At 57.3% G+C, this 13,757-nt stretch overlaps 2 protein-coding genes across 2 annotated transcripts; both read left to right on the forward strand.

Annotated features, from left to right (window-relative positions):
* On the forward strand, positions 1-6,986 carry LOC130606466 (scavenger receptor cysteine-rich domain-containing group B protein-like). The gene is made up of 5 exons (XM_057422827.1): positions 1-40; positions 2,563-2,886; positions 4,253-4,576; positions 5,080-5,403; positions 6,976-6,986. Exons 1-5 carry the CDS (start codon positions 4-6, stop codon positions 6,984-6,986), a joined length of 1,020 nt encoding a protein of 339 aa, XP_057278810.1. The 5' UTR covers positions 1-3.
* Positions 6,987-11,280: 4,294 nt separating this feature from the next.
* LOC130606467 (zinc finger protein 501-like) lies at positions 11,281-12,712 on the forward strand. The gene has a single exon (XM_057422828.1). The coding sequence runs from the start codon at positions 11,281-11,283 to the stop codon at positions 12,703-12,705; it is 1,425 nt and encodes a 474-aa protein (XP_057278811.1). The 3' UTR covers positions 12,706-12,712.
* The last annotated feature ends 1,045 nt before the right edge of the window (positions 12,713-13,757 follow it).

Genomic DNA, 13,757 nt, shown 5'->3' on the forward strand with positions numbered 1-13,757 from the left:
AGGATGGAAAGGGGGCTCTTCCTCTTGGCATGGCTTTGGGGTAAGCGTTCGCCTCCGGTGCTGGGGTGCAGGGTCCTGGATAGGGGGCTCGGGATGGATGGAGCCCCCTCGTTCCAGGCATGGAAATGGGGAGGGGGGGGGGTTATGGCTGGGATAAGATCCGGGAAGCTTGGCATTGGGAAAGGAGCTCGGGGTTGGGGACTCGGGGAGCCGAAGGGCATCCGGAGATGGAGAGGCGTTGGCAAGGCAAATACACAGGGATCAGCCCTAGGCCAACAGGGAAGCAAAGAGAGAGCGGCCTCTGATTGACGGGGGTAATCCCAAAGGTAATCCTGCTGCCTCCCTTCCCCTGGGGCCATAGGGCGGGTTGGAACCAGCACCCAAGGGTGAGTGAACAGAATAGAGCCTCTCCCCCTCCCAGGAAGAGCCATTCCAGCCTCTAAATCAGTGCCAGCCAATAACCGACCCCAAAAAGGGGGGAAAGAATGGGGTGTGAAGTGGAGGGAAGGGATTTGGAGATGGAGGGAAGGGATTTGGAGATGGAGGGAAGGGATTTGGATATGAAGAAGTGAAGGGAAGGGATTTGGATATGAAGTGATTTGGATATGAAGTGATTTGGATATGAAGGGAAGTGATTTGGATATGAAGTGATTTGGATATGAAGGGAAGGGAAGTGATTTGGATATGAAGTGATTTGGATATGAAGAAGTGAAGGGAAGTGATTTGGATATGAAGGGAAGTGATTTGGATATGAAGTGATTTGGATATGAAGGGAAGGGAAGTGATTTGGATATGAAGGGAAGGGAAATGATTTGGATATGAAGAAGTGAAGTGATTTGGATATGAAGGGGAGTGATTTGGATGGGAAGAAGTGAAGGGAAGGGATTTGTATATGAAGTGATTTGGATATGAAGGGAAGTGATTTGGATATGAAGGGAAGTGATTTGGATATGAAGTGATTTGGATATGAAGGCAAGGGATTTGGATATGAAGGGAAGTGAAGGGATTTGGATATGAAGGGAAGGGAAGTGATCTGGATATGAAAAAGTGAAGGGAAGAGATTTGGATATGAAGTGATTTGGATATGAAGTGATTTGGATATGAAGTAATTTGGATATGGAGTGACTTGGATATGAAGAAGTGAAGGGAAGTGATTTGGATGGGAAGAAGTGAAGGGAAGGGATTTGGATATAAAGAAGTGAAGGGAAGGGATTTGGATATAAAGAAGTGAAGGGAAGGGATTTGGATATAAAGAAGTGAAGGGAAGGGATTTGGATATAAAGAAGTGAAGGGAAGGGATTTGGATATAAAGAAGTGAAGGGAAGGGATTTGGATATAAAGAAGTGAAGGGAAGGGATTTGGATGGGAATGAAGAAGTGATTTGGGAAGGGATTTGGATATAAAGAAGTGAAGGAAGGGATTTGGATATGAAGAAGGGATTTGGATATGAAGGGAAGGGATTTGGATATAAAAAGTGAAGGGAAGAGATTTGGATATGAAGTGATTTGGAAGAAGTGATTTGGAATGGTAATTTGGATATGGATTTGGATATGAAGAAGTGAAGGGAAGGGATTTGGATGGGAAGAAGTGAAGGGAAGGGATTGGATGGATGATATCTGAAGAAGTGAAGGGAAGGGATTTGGATATAAAGAAGTGAAGGGAAGGGATTTGGATATAAAGAAGTGAAGGGAAGGGATTTGGATCTGAAGAAGTGAAGGGAAGGGATTTGGATATAAAGAAGTGAAGGGAAGGGATTTGGATATAAAGAAGTGAAGGGAAGGGATTTGGATATAAAGAAGTGAAGGGAAGGGATTTGGATATAAAGAAGTGAAGGGAAGGGATTTGGATATAAAGAAGTGAAGGGAAGGGATTTGGATATAAAGAAGTGAAGGGAAGGGATTTGGATATAAAGAAGTGAAGGGAAGGGATTTGGATATAAAGAAGTGAAGGGAAGGGATTTGGATATAAAGAAGTGAAGGGAAGGGATTTGGATATAAAGAAGTGAAGGGAAGGGATTTGGATATAAAGAAGTGAAGGGAAGGGATTTGGATATAAAGAAGTGAAGGGAAGGGATTTGGATATAAAGAAGTGAAGGGAAGGGATTTGGATATAAAGAAGTGAAGGGAAGGGATTTGGATATAAAGAAGTGAAGGGAAGGGATTTGGATATGAAGAAGTGAAGGGAAGGGATTTGGATATAAAGAAGTGAAGGGAAGGGATTAGCGAACGAGCAGGGGGTTTAAAGCTCATTGCAAAAGCATCCCATGCTTTCCAACAGCCCCAAAGAGAGGAGCCAGCGGGATTTGGGCTGCAGCCCTTGCTCTAAGGGCGCTGAGCTGAGCATCCAAAGGCCATGGGCACCAAAGCTGCTCAACCACGGTTTAAGCATCCGCCAGCACCTTTCTTTGGCATCCCAGGTGGATATCCCAACAAAAGCCTGGGTTTTCCCTATAAAGAGGCTCTTCTCTCTCTCAGCTTATTATATAGGAACGATGCCGATTGGGAGCACCCGCCCCACTGCATCGCTCCACGACCCCAACGCTCTCCTTCCTTTGGGCTCCAGGTGCTGCCATCCCGGCTCCCATCCGGCTGACGGGGGGCCCCAGCCGCTGCGTGGGGCGGCTCGAGGTGCTCTGGGAGCAGCAGTGGGGCACGGTGTGCGACGACCGCTGGGACCTGCCCCACGCCGCGGTCGTGTGCCGGCAGCTGGGATGCGGGGAAGCGTTGGCGGCGCCGGGATCGGCTCCCTTCGGACGAGGAGAGGGTCCCATTTGGCTCGATGACGTGGAGTGCAATGGCACCGAAGGCGAGCTCTCGGCCTGCAGGACCAGACCCTGGGGAGAGCATAACTGTGACCATGGGGAGGATGCAGGGGTCGTGTGCGCAGGTAAATCACAGCAGGGCTCTCCCCATAGGGCGAGGATTTGCTTCCAAAGGCCTGATTGGTCCATCGGGATCATCTATAGGGATATGGGGAGGAGAAGATGCAGGGGTTGTGTGCGTGAGTAAATCACAGCAGGGCTCTCCCCATAAGGCAAGGATTTGCTCCCATGGCTTGATTGGTCCATCAGGATCATCCATAGGGATGTGGGGAAGAGAAGATACAGGGGTTGTATGTGGAGGTAAATCACAGCAGTGCTCTCCCCATAGGGTGAGGGTTTGCTCCCATGGCTTGATTGGTCCATCAGGATCATCCATAGGGATGTGGGGAGGAGAAGATGCAGGGGTTGTATGTGGAGGTAAATCACAGCAGTGCTCTCCCCATAGGGTGAGGATTTGCTCCCATGGCTTGATTGGTCCATCGGGATCATCCATAGGGATGTGGGGAGGAGAAGATGCAGGGGTTGTATGTGGAGGTAAATCACAGCGATGCAGTCCCCATAGGGTGAGGATTTGCTTCCAAAGGCTTGATTGGTCCATCGGGATCATCCATAGGGATGTGGGGAGGGGAAGATGCACGGAGACCTCAGAGCAGCTCCCGGTGTCCAAAGGGGGCTCTAAGGATGCTGGAGAGGGGCCTTCATCATTGATTATAGTGAAGGGATAAGGGGTGATAACGGTGATATGCTGGTGATGATGGTGATGATGCTGGTGATGATGATGATGATGATGATGATGATGATGATGATGATGATGGCGATGATGCTGGTGATGAAGCTGGTGCTGGTGATGCTGGTAATGCTGATGGCGATGATGATGATGGTGATGATGGTGGTGATGCAGGTGGTGATGATGATGATGCTGGTGATGATGGTGATGATGACGGTCATGATGATGGTGATGATGGTGGTGATGATGGTGATGATGACGGTCATGATGATGGTGATGATGGTGATGATGCTGGTGATGATGATGATGCTGGTGATGATGGTGATGCTGGTGATGATGCCAGTGATGATGCTTGGTGATGATGATGCTGGTGATTCTGATGGCAATGATGATGCTGGTGATGATGTTGATGGTGATGATGCTGGTGCTGGTGGTGATGATGCCGGTGATGATGCCGGTGACGCTGCTGGTGATGCTGATGGCAATGATGATGCTGATGCTGATGATGCTGGTGGTGATGATGCCGGTGATGATGCCGGTGATGATGCTGGTGATGATGCTGATGGCGATGCTGGTGATGATGATGATGGCAATGCTGCTGCTGCTGGCGTTGCTGCTGCTGCCACAGCATTAAGATGATGGATTTAAACATGCCACTCTCCATTCCCATTCCCCCCCCCCCCCCCCAATTCTCTTCAACCCAGGGCCTTCATCCCCGGTGCCGGTGAGGCTGGTGAACGGCTCCAGCCGCTGCGCTGGCCGGGTGCAGGTGTTCTACGGCCGCCGATGGGGCACGGTGTGCGACGACCACTGGGACGTGAGGGACGCCGAGGTGGTGTGCCGGCAGCTGGGTTGTGGGGCCGCCCTCTCCGCCCCCCCCGCCGCTGCCTTTGGCATGGGCCCGGATCCCGTTTGGTTGGATGATGTGGGCTGCAAGGGCACCGAAGCCGCCCTCTCCCAGTGCGCCGCGAAGCCTTGGGGGACCCACAACTGCGCGCACCGCGAGGACGCCGGGGTCGTGTGCGCGGGTAAAGGGGGCTATGGGGTGGAGGAGGCCCCGTCTCTGAGCCCAGCATCCGTGGGGGGTCGGGAGATGAAGAGGGATCCATCCTGGAAAGCCCTTGTTGGGATGCTCCCTTGGTAGAGCATCCTTGGTCACTGCAGAGAGGGGCTTCAGCATCCCTCACCCCATTGAATGCAGTCCCTATGGAAGGAGCCTATAAGAAACCTGGAGAGGGGCTTTGGAGAAGGGATGGGGCAATGGGAATGGCTTTAACCCGGCAGAGAGGGGGGGGATTGGGATGAGCTCTTAGGGAGATCCCTATGAGGAGGGTGGGACATGGGAATGGGCCCAATGGAGAAGCTGGTCCGAGGTGTCTCCGTGGCAAGGGGATGGATCTGGATGGGCTTCAAGCTCCATCCCATCCCAATCCACCCCGGGATGCTTCCCCATTGGAAGGACTCATCGGCCACATTCCGCACCGGAATCCTTTCCCCATGGATCGTTTTTTCCCTCTCCCTTCCCTTCCAGGCCATGTGGAACCTGCCCCACTTCGCTTGATGGGGGGCTCCGAGCCCTGCTCCGGACGAGTGGAGGTCTTCTACGGGCAGCAATGGGGAACGGTGTGCGACGATGGCTGGGACCTGAGGGAGGCCAACGTGGTCTGCAGGCAGCTGGGCTGTGGCAAGGCTTTGAGAGCCTCCCATGGGGCTGCCTATGGGGAAGGATCAGGCCCCATTTGGCTCGACGATGTGGAATGCGAAGGGACCGAAGATGCTTTGGCCCAATGCAAAGCCCCTGCCTGGGGAAGCCACAACTGTGGGCACAGAGAGGATGCTGGCGTGGTTTGCACAGGTACCCAAGGCTTGGGATGGGGCAAGGGGAGGCTCTTTGGGGGGGGGGGGGGGGGGAGACCCGTTCAGGCATATCCTGGTGCCAGCAGCATCCTTCCATTGAGTGCATTCTGGGTACCAGCAGCATCCTTCCATTGAGTGCATTCTGGGTACCAGCAGCATCCTTGCATTGAGTGCATTGTGGGTACCAGCAGCATCCTTCCATTGAGTGCATTGTGGGCACCAGAAGCATCCTCGCATTGAGTGCATTCTGGGTACCAGCAGCATCCTTCCATTGAGTGCATTGTGGGTACCAGAAGCATCCTTCCATTGAGTGCATTGTGGGTACCAGCAGCATCCTTCCATTGAGTGCATTCTGGGTACGAGAAGCATCCTTCCATTGAGTGCATTCTGGGTACCAGCAGCATCCTTGCATTGAGTGCATTCTGGGTACCAGAAGCATCCTTCCATTGAGTGCATTGTGGGTACCAGAAGCATCCTTCCATTGAGTGCATTCTGGGTACCAACAGCATCCTTCCATTGAGTGCATTCTGGGTACCAGAAGCATCCTTCCATTGAGTGCATTCTGGGTACCAGCAGCATCCTTCCATTGAGTGCATTGTGGGTACCAGCAGCATCCTTCCATTGAGTGCATTGTGGGTACCAGGAGCATCCTTCCATTGAGTGCATTGTGGGTACCAGCAGCATCCTTCCATTGAGTGCATTGTGGGTACCAGCAGCATCCTTCCATTGAGTGCATTCTGGGTACCAGGAGCATCCTTGCATTGAGTGCATTGTGGGTACCAGAAGCATCCTTGCATTGAGTGCATTGTGGGTACCAGAAGCATCCTTCCATTGAGTGCATTGTGGGTACCAGCAGCATCCTTCCATTGAGTGCATTCTGGGTACCAGCAGCATCCTTCCATTGAGTGCATTCTGGGTACCAGAAGCATCCTTTCATTGAGTGCATTCTGGGTACCAGCAGCATCCTTCCATTGAGTGCATTCTGGGTACCAGCAGCATCCTTGCATTGAGTGCATTGTGGGTACCAGCAGCATCCTTCCATTGAGTGCATTCTGGGTACCAGAAGCATCCTTCCATTGAGTGCATTCTGGGTACCAGCAGCATCCTTCCATTGAGTGCATTGTGGGTACCAGCAGCATCCTTCCATTGAGTGCATTGTGGGTACCAGCAGCATCCTTCCATTGAGTGCACTGTGGGTACCAGCAGCATCCTTCCATTGAGTGCATTCTGGGTACCAGCAGCATCCTTCCATTGAGTGCATTGTGGGTACCAGCAGCATCCTTCCATTGAGTGCATTGGGGGTACCAGGAGCATCCTTTCATTGAGTGCATTCTGGGTGCCAGGAGCATCCTTCCATTGAGTGCATTCTGGGTACCAGAAGCATCCTTGCTCTTCACCCGCATCCCCTTCTTGTCTTGGCCGAGTCCAAGGGGGTGATGCTGGAGCTGGAGCTGGGTGTTTTTTTTGGGGGGGATGATTCCCATCTTCCGCCTGGAATCGCTTCCCTGTCCCCGGGCGTTATCTCCACGTCAGGCCCATTCAAGCTCCCTTTCCATCCTTGTCATTCCAGGCGGGATCTAAGCCCCATGGCTGGGGAGGAGAGGGGTGGTTTTGCCTTCAAGCCAAGCAAAAGGGAAGCTCTGAAGTCCATGGGGCACCGAAGAGAACAACCGAGGCTCGAGTCGACCCCATTCCCAAGGGATGCCCCCTCCTTCCCCACACCATTGGGGGCATCCCTTGGGACCCATTGCAGGTAATGAAGAGCGATGGGAAGCGCATGGAGGCACCGTCCCCTTGTGTCCCCCCCCCCAGACCCCCTCGTTCATGGCCCTCGAGGCCCTTTGAGCCCTTCCCTCCCCTTCCCGAGCCCCTTCCCAGGCTCTGGAGCGGCTGCAATAAAGGCGGATGCGAGCCCCACGCTCCCGTGGTCCATGGGGCGCGATCTCCATGGCGACCGCCGCGCTGCCGGCATCACCTGCGCCCCAACGGGAGCATCCCCACAGCATCCCTCGTGGCACGGAATGGGGGGGGGCTTCCATAGGAACAGCACGTCCCAGAACATACGTGTCCTGTGCACACACGTGTCCCGTGCACACACGTGTCCTGTGCACACACGTGTCCCGTGCACACACGTGTCCTGTGCACACACGTGTCCCGTGCACACACGTGTCCTGTGCACACACGTGTCCTGTGCACACACGTGTCCCCATGCACACACGTGTCCCGTGCACACACGTGTCCCCATGCACACACGTGTCCTGTGCACACACGTGTCCCCATGCACACACATACCATGCACACGTGTCCTGTGCACACACGTGTCCCCATGCACACACATGTCCCCATGCACACACGTGTCCCCATGCACACACGTACCATGCACATGTGTCCTGTGCACACCCATGTCCCCATGCACACACATGTCCCCATGCACACACGTGTCCTGTGCACACACGTGTCCCCATGCACACACGTGTCCTCTGCACACACGTGTCCTGTGCACACATATGTCCCCATGCACACATATGTCCCCATGCACTCATATGTCCTATGCACATACATGTCCCCATGCACACACGTGTCCCCATGCACATACATGTCCCCATGCACACACACATGAACACACGTCCCCATGCACATACATGTACCACGTGCACACACACGTGAACACACATGTACCACGTGCACACACATGTACCACGTGCACACACACGTGAACACACATGTACCACATGTACACACATGTACCACGTGCACACACACGTGAACACACATGTACCACGTGCACGCACACGTACCACGTGCACACACACGTGAACACACACGTACCACGTGCACACACACGTGAACACACGTGTACCACGTGCACACACATGTACCACGTGCACACACGCGTACCACGTGCCCACACACGCAGACGTCCCCGCGCACACTTGCCCCGCCCCCACCCCGTTCCCCTCCCTCAGCCCCGCCCCCCGGAAGTGACGTTACGGCGCAGCGCGCGAGCGCGGCCGGAAGCGGCTCCGGGGGAGGCGGCGGCGGCGGCGGCCGGTGGGGAACGGTGAGAACGGGAACGGGAACGGGAACGGGAACGGGAACGGGGACGGGAACGGGAACGGGAACGGGGACGGGGATGGGGATGGGAACGGGGACGGGGATGGGGATGGGAACGGGGACAGGAACGGGGACGGGAACGGGGATGGGGATGGGGACGGGAACGGGAACGGGGATGGGGACGGGAACGGGGATGGGGATGGGAATGGGGATGGGGACGGGAATGGGGATAGGGACGGGAACGGGGACGGGGTGGGGATGGGGATGGGGACGGGAATGGGGATAGGGACGGGAACAGGAACGGGGACGGGGATGGGGACGGGGATGGGGATGGAACAGGTATGCGAACGGGAACGGTGAGAACGGGAACAGGGATGGGAACGGGGATGGAGATGGGAACAGGGATAGGGATGGGAACGGGAACGGGGATGGGAATGGGAACGGGGATGGGAATGGGAACGGGGATGGGAACGGGAACGGGAATGGGGATGGGAACGGGGATGGGAATGGGAACGGGGATGGGAACGGGAACGGGAATGGGGATGGGAATTGGAACGGGGATGGGAATGGGGATGGGAACGGGAACGAGGATGGGAGGATCCATTGCGATGTTGAAGGTGTGTGGGGGCTGAGGTACCGGAGGATCCGGGGGTGAGGGGGGGCCGGGGGGTGGGGGTGAGGGGGGGGGGGGAGTAATGGGGGGGGGGAGAGAAACTCTGTTAGGAATGGGGGGTGCTGGGATGAAGGACTGGGATGGACTGGGATGTGCTGGGATGAAGGACTGGGATGTGCTGGGATGAAGGACTGGGATGTGCTGGGATGAAGGACTGGGATGTGCTGGGATGAAGGACTGGGATGCACTGGGATGAAGGACTGGGATGTGCTGGGATGAAGGACTGGGATGTGCTGGGGTGATGAACTGGGATGCGCTGGGATGAAGGACTGGGATGTGCTGGGATGAAGGACTGGGATGTGCTGGGATGAAGGACTGGGATGTGCTGGGATGAAGGACTGGGATGTGCTGGGATGAAGGACTGGGAGGTGCTGGGATGAAGGACTGGGATGTGCTGGGATGAAGGACTGGGATGTGCTGGGATGAAGGACTGGGATGTGCTGGGATGAAGGACTGGGATGTGCTGGGATGAAGGACTGGGATGTGCTGGGGTGATGAACTGGGATGCGCTGGGATGAAGGACTGGGATGTGCTGGGATGAAGGACTGGGATGTGCTGGGATGAAGGACTGGGATGTGCTGGGATGAAGGACTGGGATGCGCTGGGATGAAGGACTGGGAGGTGCTGGGATGAAGGACTGGGATGTGCTGGGATGAAGGACTGGGATGTGCTGGGGTGATGAACTGGGATGCGCTGGGATGAAGGACTGGGATGCGCTGGGATGAAGGACTGGGATGCACTGGGATGAAGGACTGGGATGCGCTGGGATGAAGGACTGGGATGTGCTGGGATGAAGGACTGGGATGTGCTGGGATGAAGGACTGGGATGTGCTGGGATGAAGGACTGGGATGTGCTGGGATGAAGGACTGGGATGTGCTGGGATGAAGGACTGGGATGCACTGGGATGAAGGACTGGGATGTGCTGGGATGAAGGACTGGGATGTGCTGGGGTGATGAACTGGGATGCGCTGGGATGAAGGACTGGGATGTGCTGGGATGAAGGACTGGGATGTGCTGGGATGAAGGACTGGGATGTGCTGGGATGAAGGACTGGGATGTGCTGGGATGAAGGACTGGGAGGTGCTGGGATGAAGGACTGGGATGTGCTGGGATGAAGGACTGGGATGTGCTGGGATGAAGGACTGGGATGCGCTGGGATGAAGGACTGGGATGTGCTGGGATGAAGGACTGGGATGTGCTGGGGTGATGAACTGGGATGCGCTGGGATGAAGGACTGGGATGTGCTGGGATGAAGGACTGGGATGTGCTGGGATGAAGGACTGGGATGTGCTGGGATGAAGGACTGGGATGCGCTGGGATGAAGGACTGGGAGGTGCTGGGTTGAAGGACTGGGATGTGCTGGGATGAAGGACTGGGATGTGCTGGGGTGATGAACTGGGATGCGCTGGGATGAAGGACTGGGATGCGCTGGGATGAAGGACTGGGATGCACTGGGATGAAGGACTGGGATGCGCTGGGATGAAGGACTGGGATGCGCTGGGATGAAGGACTGGGATGTGCTGGGGTGATGAACTGGGATGCGCTGGGATGAAGGACTGGGATGTGGTGATGGACTGCTATGTGCTGGGATGAAGGACTGGTATGTGCTGGGATGAAGGACTGGGATGTGCTGGGATGAAGGATTGGGAGGTGCTGGGATGAAGGACTGGGACGTGCTGGGATGAAGGACTGGGATGCGCTGGGATGAAGGACTGGGATGCGCTGGGATGAAGGACAGGGATGCGCTGGGATGAAGCACTGGGACGTGCTGCGATGATGGATGGTTCATACTGGGAAGGATTGGGATTTACCATATGGGCACTGGAGCGTACTGGGGGGTTCCGGTTGCAATGGGCTTTGGGAGGCTGATGTGACGGAGCGTCCCCTCGATCCCACAGGGAATTCCTACCAGGAATTCCCCCGTGGACCCCTCACTGCCCCCCCCCGCCCCCCCAGCTGCTCCCTCCCGTGCTTCCAGGATGGAATCTCGCCCCATTCCCAGGATTGGGCTCGGCCGTGGCCCCGTCTCCCCGGAGCCATCCCTATAGGAACCTGTGAGTGTGTGGGGGATCCCCATGGAGAAGCCATCCCCGTCCCCATCCCCTCGCTGCCTGCTCCATCCCATCGCTCCTCTCCTCCCAGCCGCCATGGAAGAGCGAGCGGAGCCTTTATCCCGGCGCCTTCCCATCGGGGCTGAGGCTGATGGTGAGGAGGAGGAGGAGGAGGAGGAGGAGGAGGCAGCCGAGACGCAGCCGGCGCGTGCTGCGGGCAGCGCTCCGAGCCCTGGCGATGGAGGAGCCTCCCCGCGCCGGCGCCGGCACCGCCGAGGCCTCAAGGCTGAGGCCGGCGCGGCTCCCGCGTCCCCGGCGCGCCGGGAAGAGCCGGGGCCTTCCCGCGGGAAGCGGCTGCGCCTGCTCTGGATGGAGGACGGAGCGCGGAGCAGCGACGACGACGACGACGACGAAGAGAGCGGCTCCACCGGCGTTCCCCGTGCCAAAGGCGACTTGGTGCAGCTGATCGACGAGCGCGGCATCTACTCGACGGCCAAGCTGGTGCTGGAGGAGGCGGTGGCGGGGCTGCCGTTACCGTCGGCGGCGGTGCCCCCCGGCGCCGAGCTGGAGATCCGCGAGGTCATCGTGGACGAGAAGCCCTTCCAGTGCGCGGTGTGCGCCAAGGCCTTCAAGCGGGCTTGGGAGCTGCTGAGCCACGAGGTGGTGCACAACGAGGAGCGGCCCTTCCGCTGCGCCCTGTGCCAGGCCTCCTTCAAGCGGCACTCGGACTTCAAGAGCCACGGCCTGGTGCACACCGAGGAGCGTCCGTTCCGCTGCGAGCTCTGCGGCAAGCGCTTCAAGCGCTCCTCCAACCTCCAGGAGCACCGGCGCATCCACAGCGGCGAGCGGCCCTTCGCCTGCCCGCGCTGCGCCAAGAGCTTCAAGACGCCCTACGAGCTGCAGCGCCACGCGCTCACCCACTGCGCCGAGAAGCCCTTCAAGTGCGCCGACTGCGGCAAGGACTTCCCCACCTCCAACGCCCTCCTGCTCCACCAGCGCCAGCACTGCGACGACAAGCCCCACGTCTGCGGCGTCTGCGGCAAGAAGTTCACCTACGGCCACAGCCTCAAGGTGCACGAGCGCGTGCACACGGGCGACCGGCCCTTCGTCTGCCCGCTCTGCGGCAAGGGCTTCAAGCAGTCCAACGCCTTGGCCTCGCACGAGCGGGTGCACACGGGCGAGCGGCCCTTCGCCTGCAAGACGTGCGGCAAGGCCTTCAAGCAGTCCTCCTACCTGGTGATCCACGAGCGGGCGCACACGGGCGAGCGGCCCTACAAGTGCGAGGCGTGCGGCAAGGCCTTCGCCCGGCCCTCGCTGCTGCTCCAGCACCACCGCGTGCACAGCCAGGAGCGGCCCTACGAGTGCAGCTTCTGCCACAAGTACTTCAAGGACTTGGCCTACCTGGCCGTGCACGAGAAGGTGCACACGGGCGAGACGCCCTACAAGTGCGGCGTGTGCGACAAGGGCTTCGCGCACCCTTCCAACCTGCTGCAGCACCAGCGCGTGCACCGCGACGGCTGAGCGCGGCGACGGGCAGCGCCTCCTTCGGACCCACAGAGGATCGGGGTGGGCATCGCCTCGTGGGGCGCCGGGAGAGCGGCGTCGCCCCGTGGGGCGCCACAAGGGCATGGGGTGGGCGTCGTCCCATGGGACGCCGTAAGAGCATCGCCTCGTGGACCACCATAAGGGCATGGGGTAGGCATCGTCCCATGGACCCCATAAGGGCATGGGGTAGGCATCGTCCCATGGACCCCATAAGAGCATCACCTCATGGATCCCCATAAGAGCATCACTCTGTGGACCACCATAAGGGCATGGGGTAGGCATCGCCCCATGGACCTCATAAGAGCATCACCTCATGGACCCCATAAGAGCATCACCACCTCATGGATCCCATAAGAGCATCGCCTTGTGGACCACCATAAGGGCATGGGGTAGGCATCGTCCCATGGACCCCATAAGGGCATGGGGTAGGCATCGTCCCATGGACCCCATAAGAGCATCACCTCATGGATCCCCATAAGAGCATCGCCTCGTGGACCACCATAAGGGCATGGGGTAGGCATCGTCCCATGGACCCCATAAGAGCATCACCTCATGGATCCCCATAAGAGCATCACCTTGTGGACCACCATAAGGGCATGGGGTAGGCATCGTCCCATGGACCCCATAAGGGCATGGGGTAGGCATCGTCCCATGGACCCCATAAGAGCATCACCTCATGGATCCCCATAAGAGCATCACCTCGTGGACCACCATAAGGGCATGGGGTCGGCATCGCCCCATGGACCCCATAAGAGCATCACCTCATGGATCCCCATAAGAGCATCGCCTCGTGGACCACCATAAGGGCATGGGGTCGGCATCGTCCCATGGACCCCATAAGAGCATCACCTCATGGATCCCCATAAGAGCATCGCCTCGTGGACCACCATAAGGGCATGGGGTAGGCATCACCTCATGAACCCCATAAGAGCATCACCTCATGGATCCCCATAAGAGCATCGCCTCGTGGACCACCGTAAGGGCATGGGGTAGGCTTCGTCCCATGGACCACTATAGAGCGTGGGGTA

This window comes from Pezoporus wallicus, unplaced genomic scaffold (genome assembly GCF_028554395.1).
Source record: "Pezoporus wallicus isolate ANWC-B61680 ecotype Strahan unplaced genomic scaffold, APGP_CSIRO_Pwel_v1 contig_11331, whole genome shotgun sequence".
Taxonomy (NCBI): Eukaryota; Metazoa; Chordata; class Aves; order Psittaciformes; family Psittacidae; genus Pezoporus; species Pezoporus wallicus.

Bases quoted from the DNA above. Each gene is read 5' to 3' on its own strand.
- LOC130606466 (XM_057422827.1), top strand. From the start codon at position 4: ATGGAAAGGGGGCTCTTCCTCTTGGCATGGCTTTGGG. The intron at 41-2,562 runs GTAAGCGTTCGC...TTTGGGCTCCAG, and splicing joins CCTCTTGGCATGGCTTTGGG to GTGCTGCCATCCCGGCTCCC. The intron at 4,577-5,079 runs GTAAAGGGGGCT...CTTCCCTTCCAG, and splicing joins CGCCGGGGTCGTGTGCGCGG to GCCATGTGGAACCTGCCCCA.
- LOC130606467 (XM_057422828.1), top strand. From the start codon at position 11,281: ATGGAAGAGCGAGCGGAGCCTTTATCCCGGCGCCTTCCCATCGGGGCT.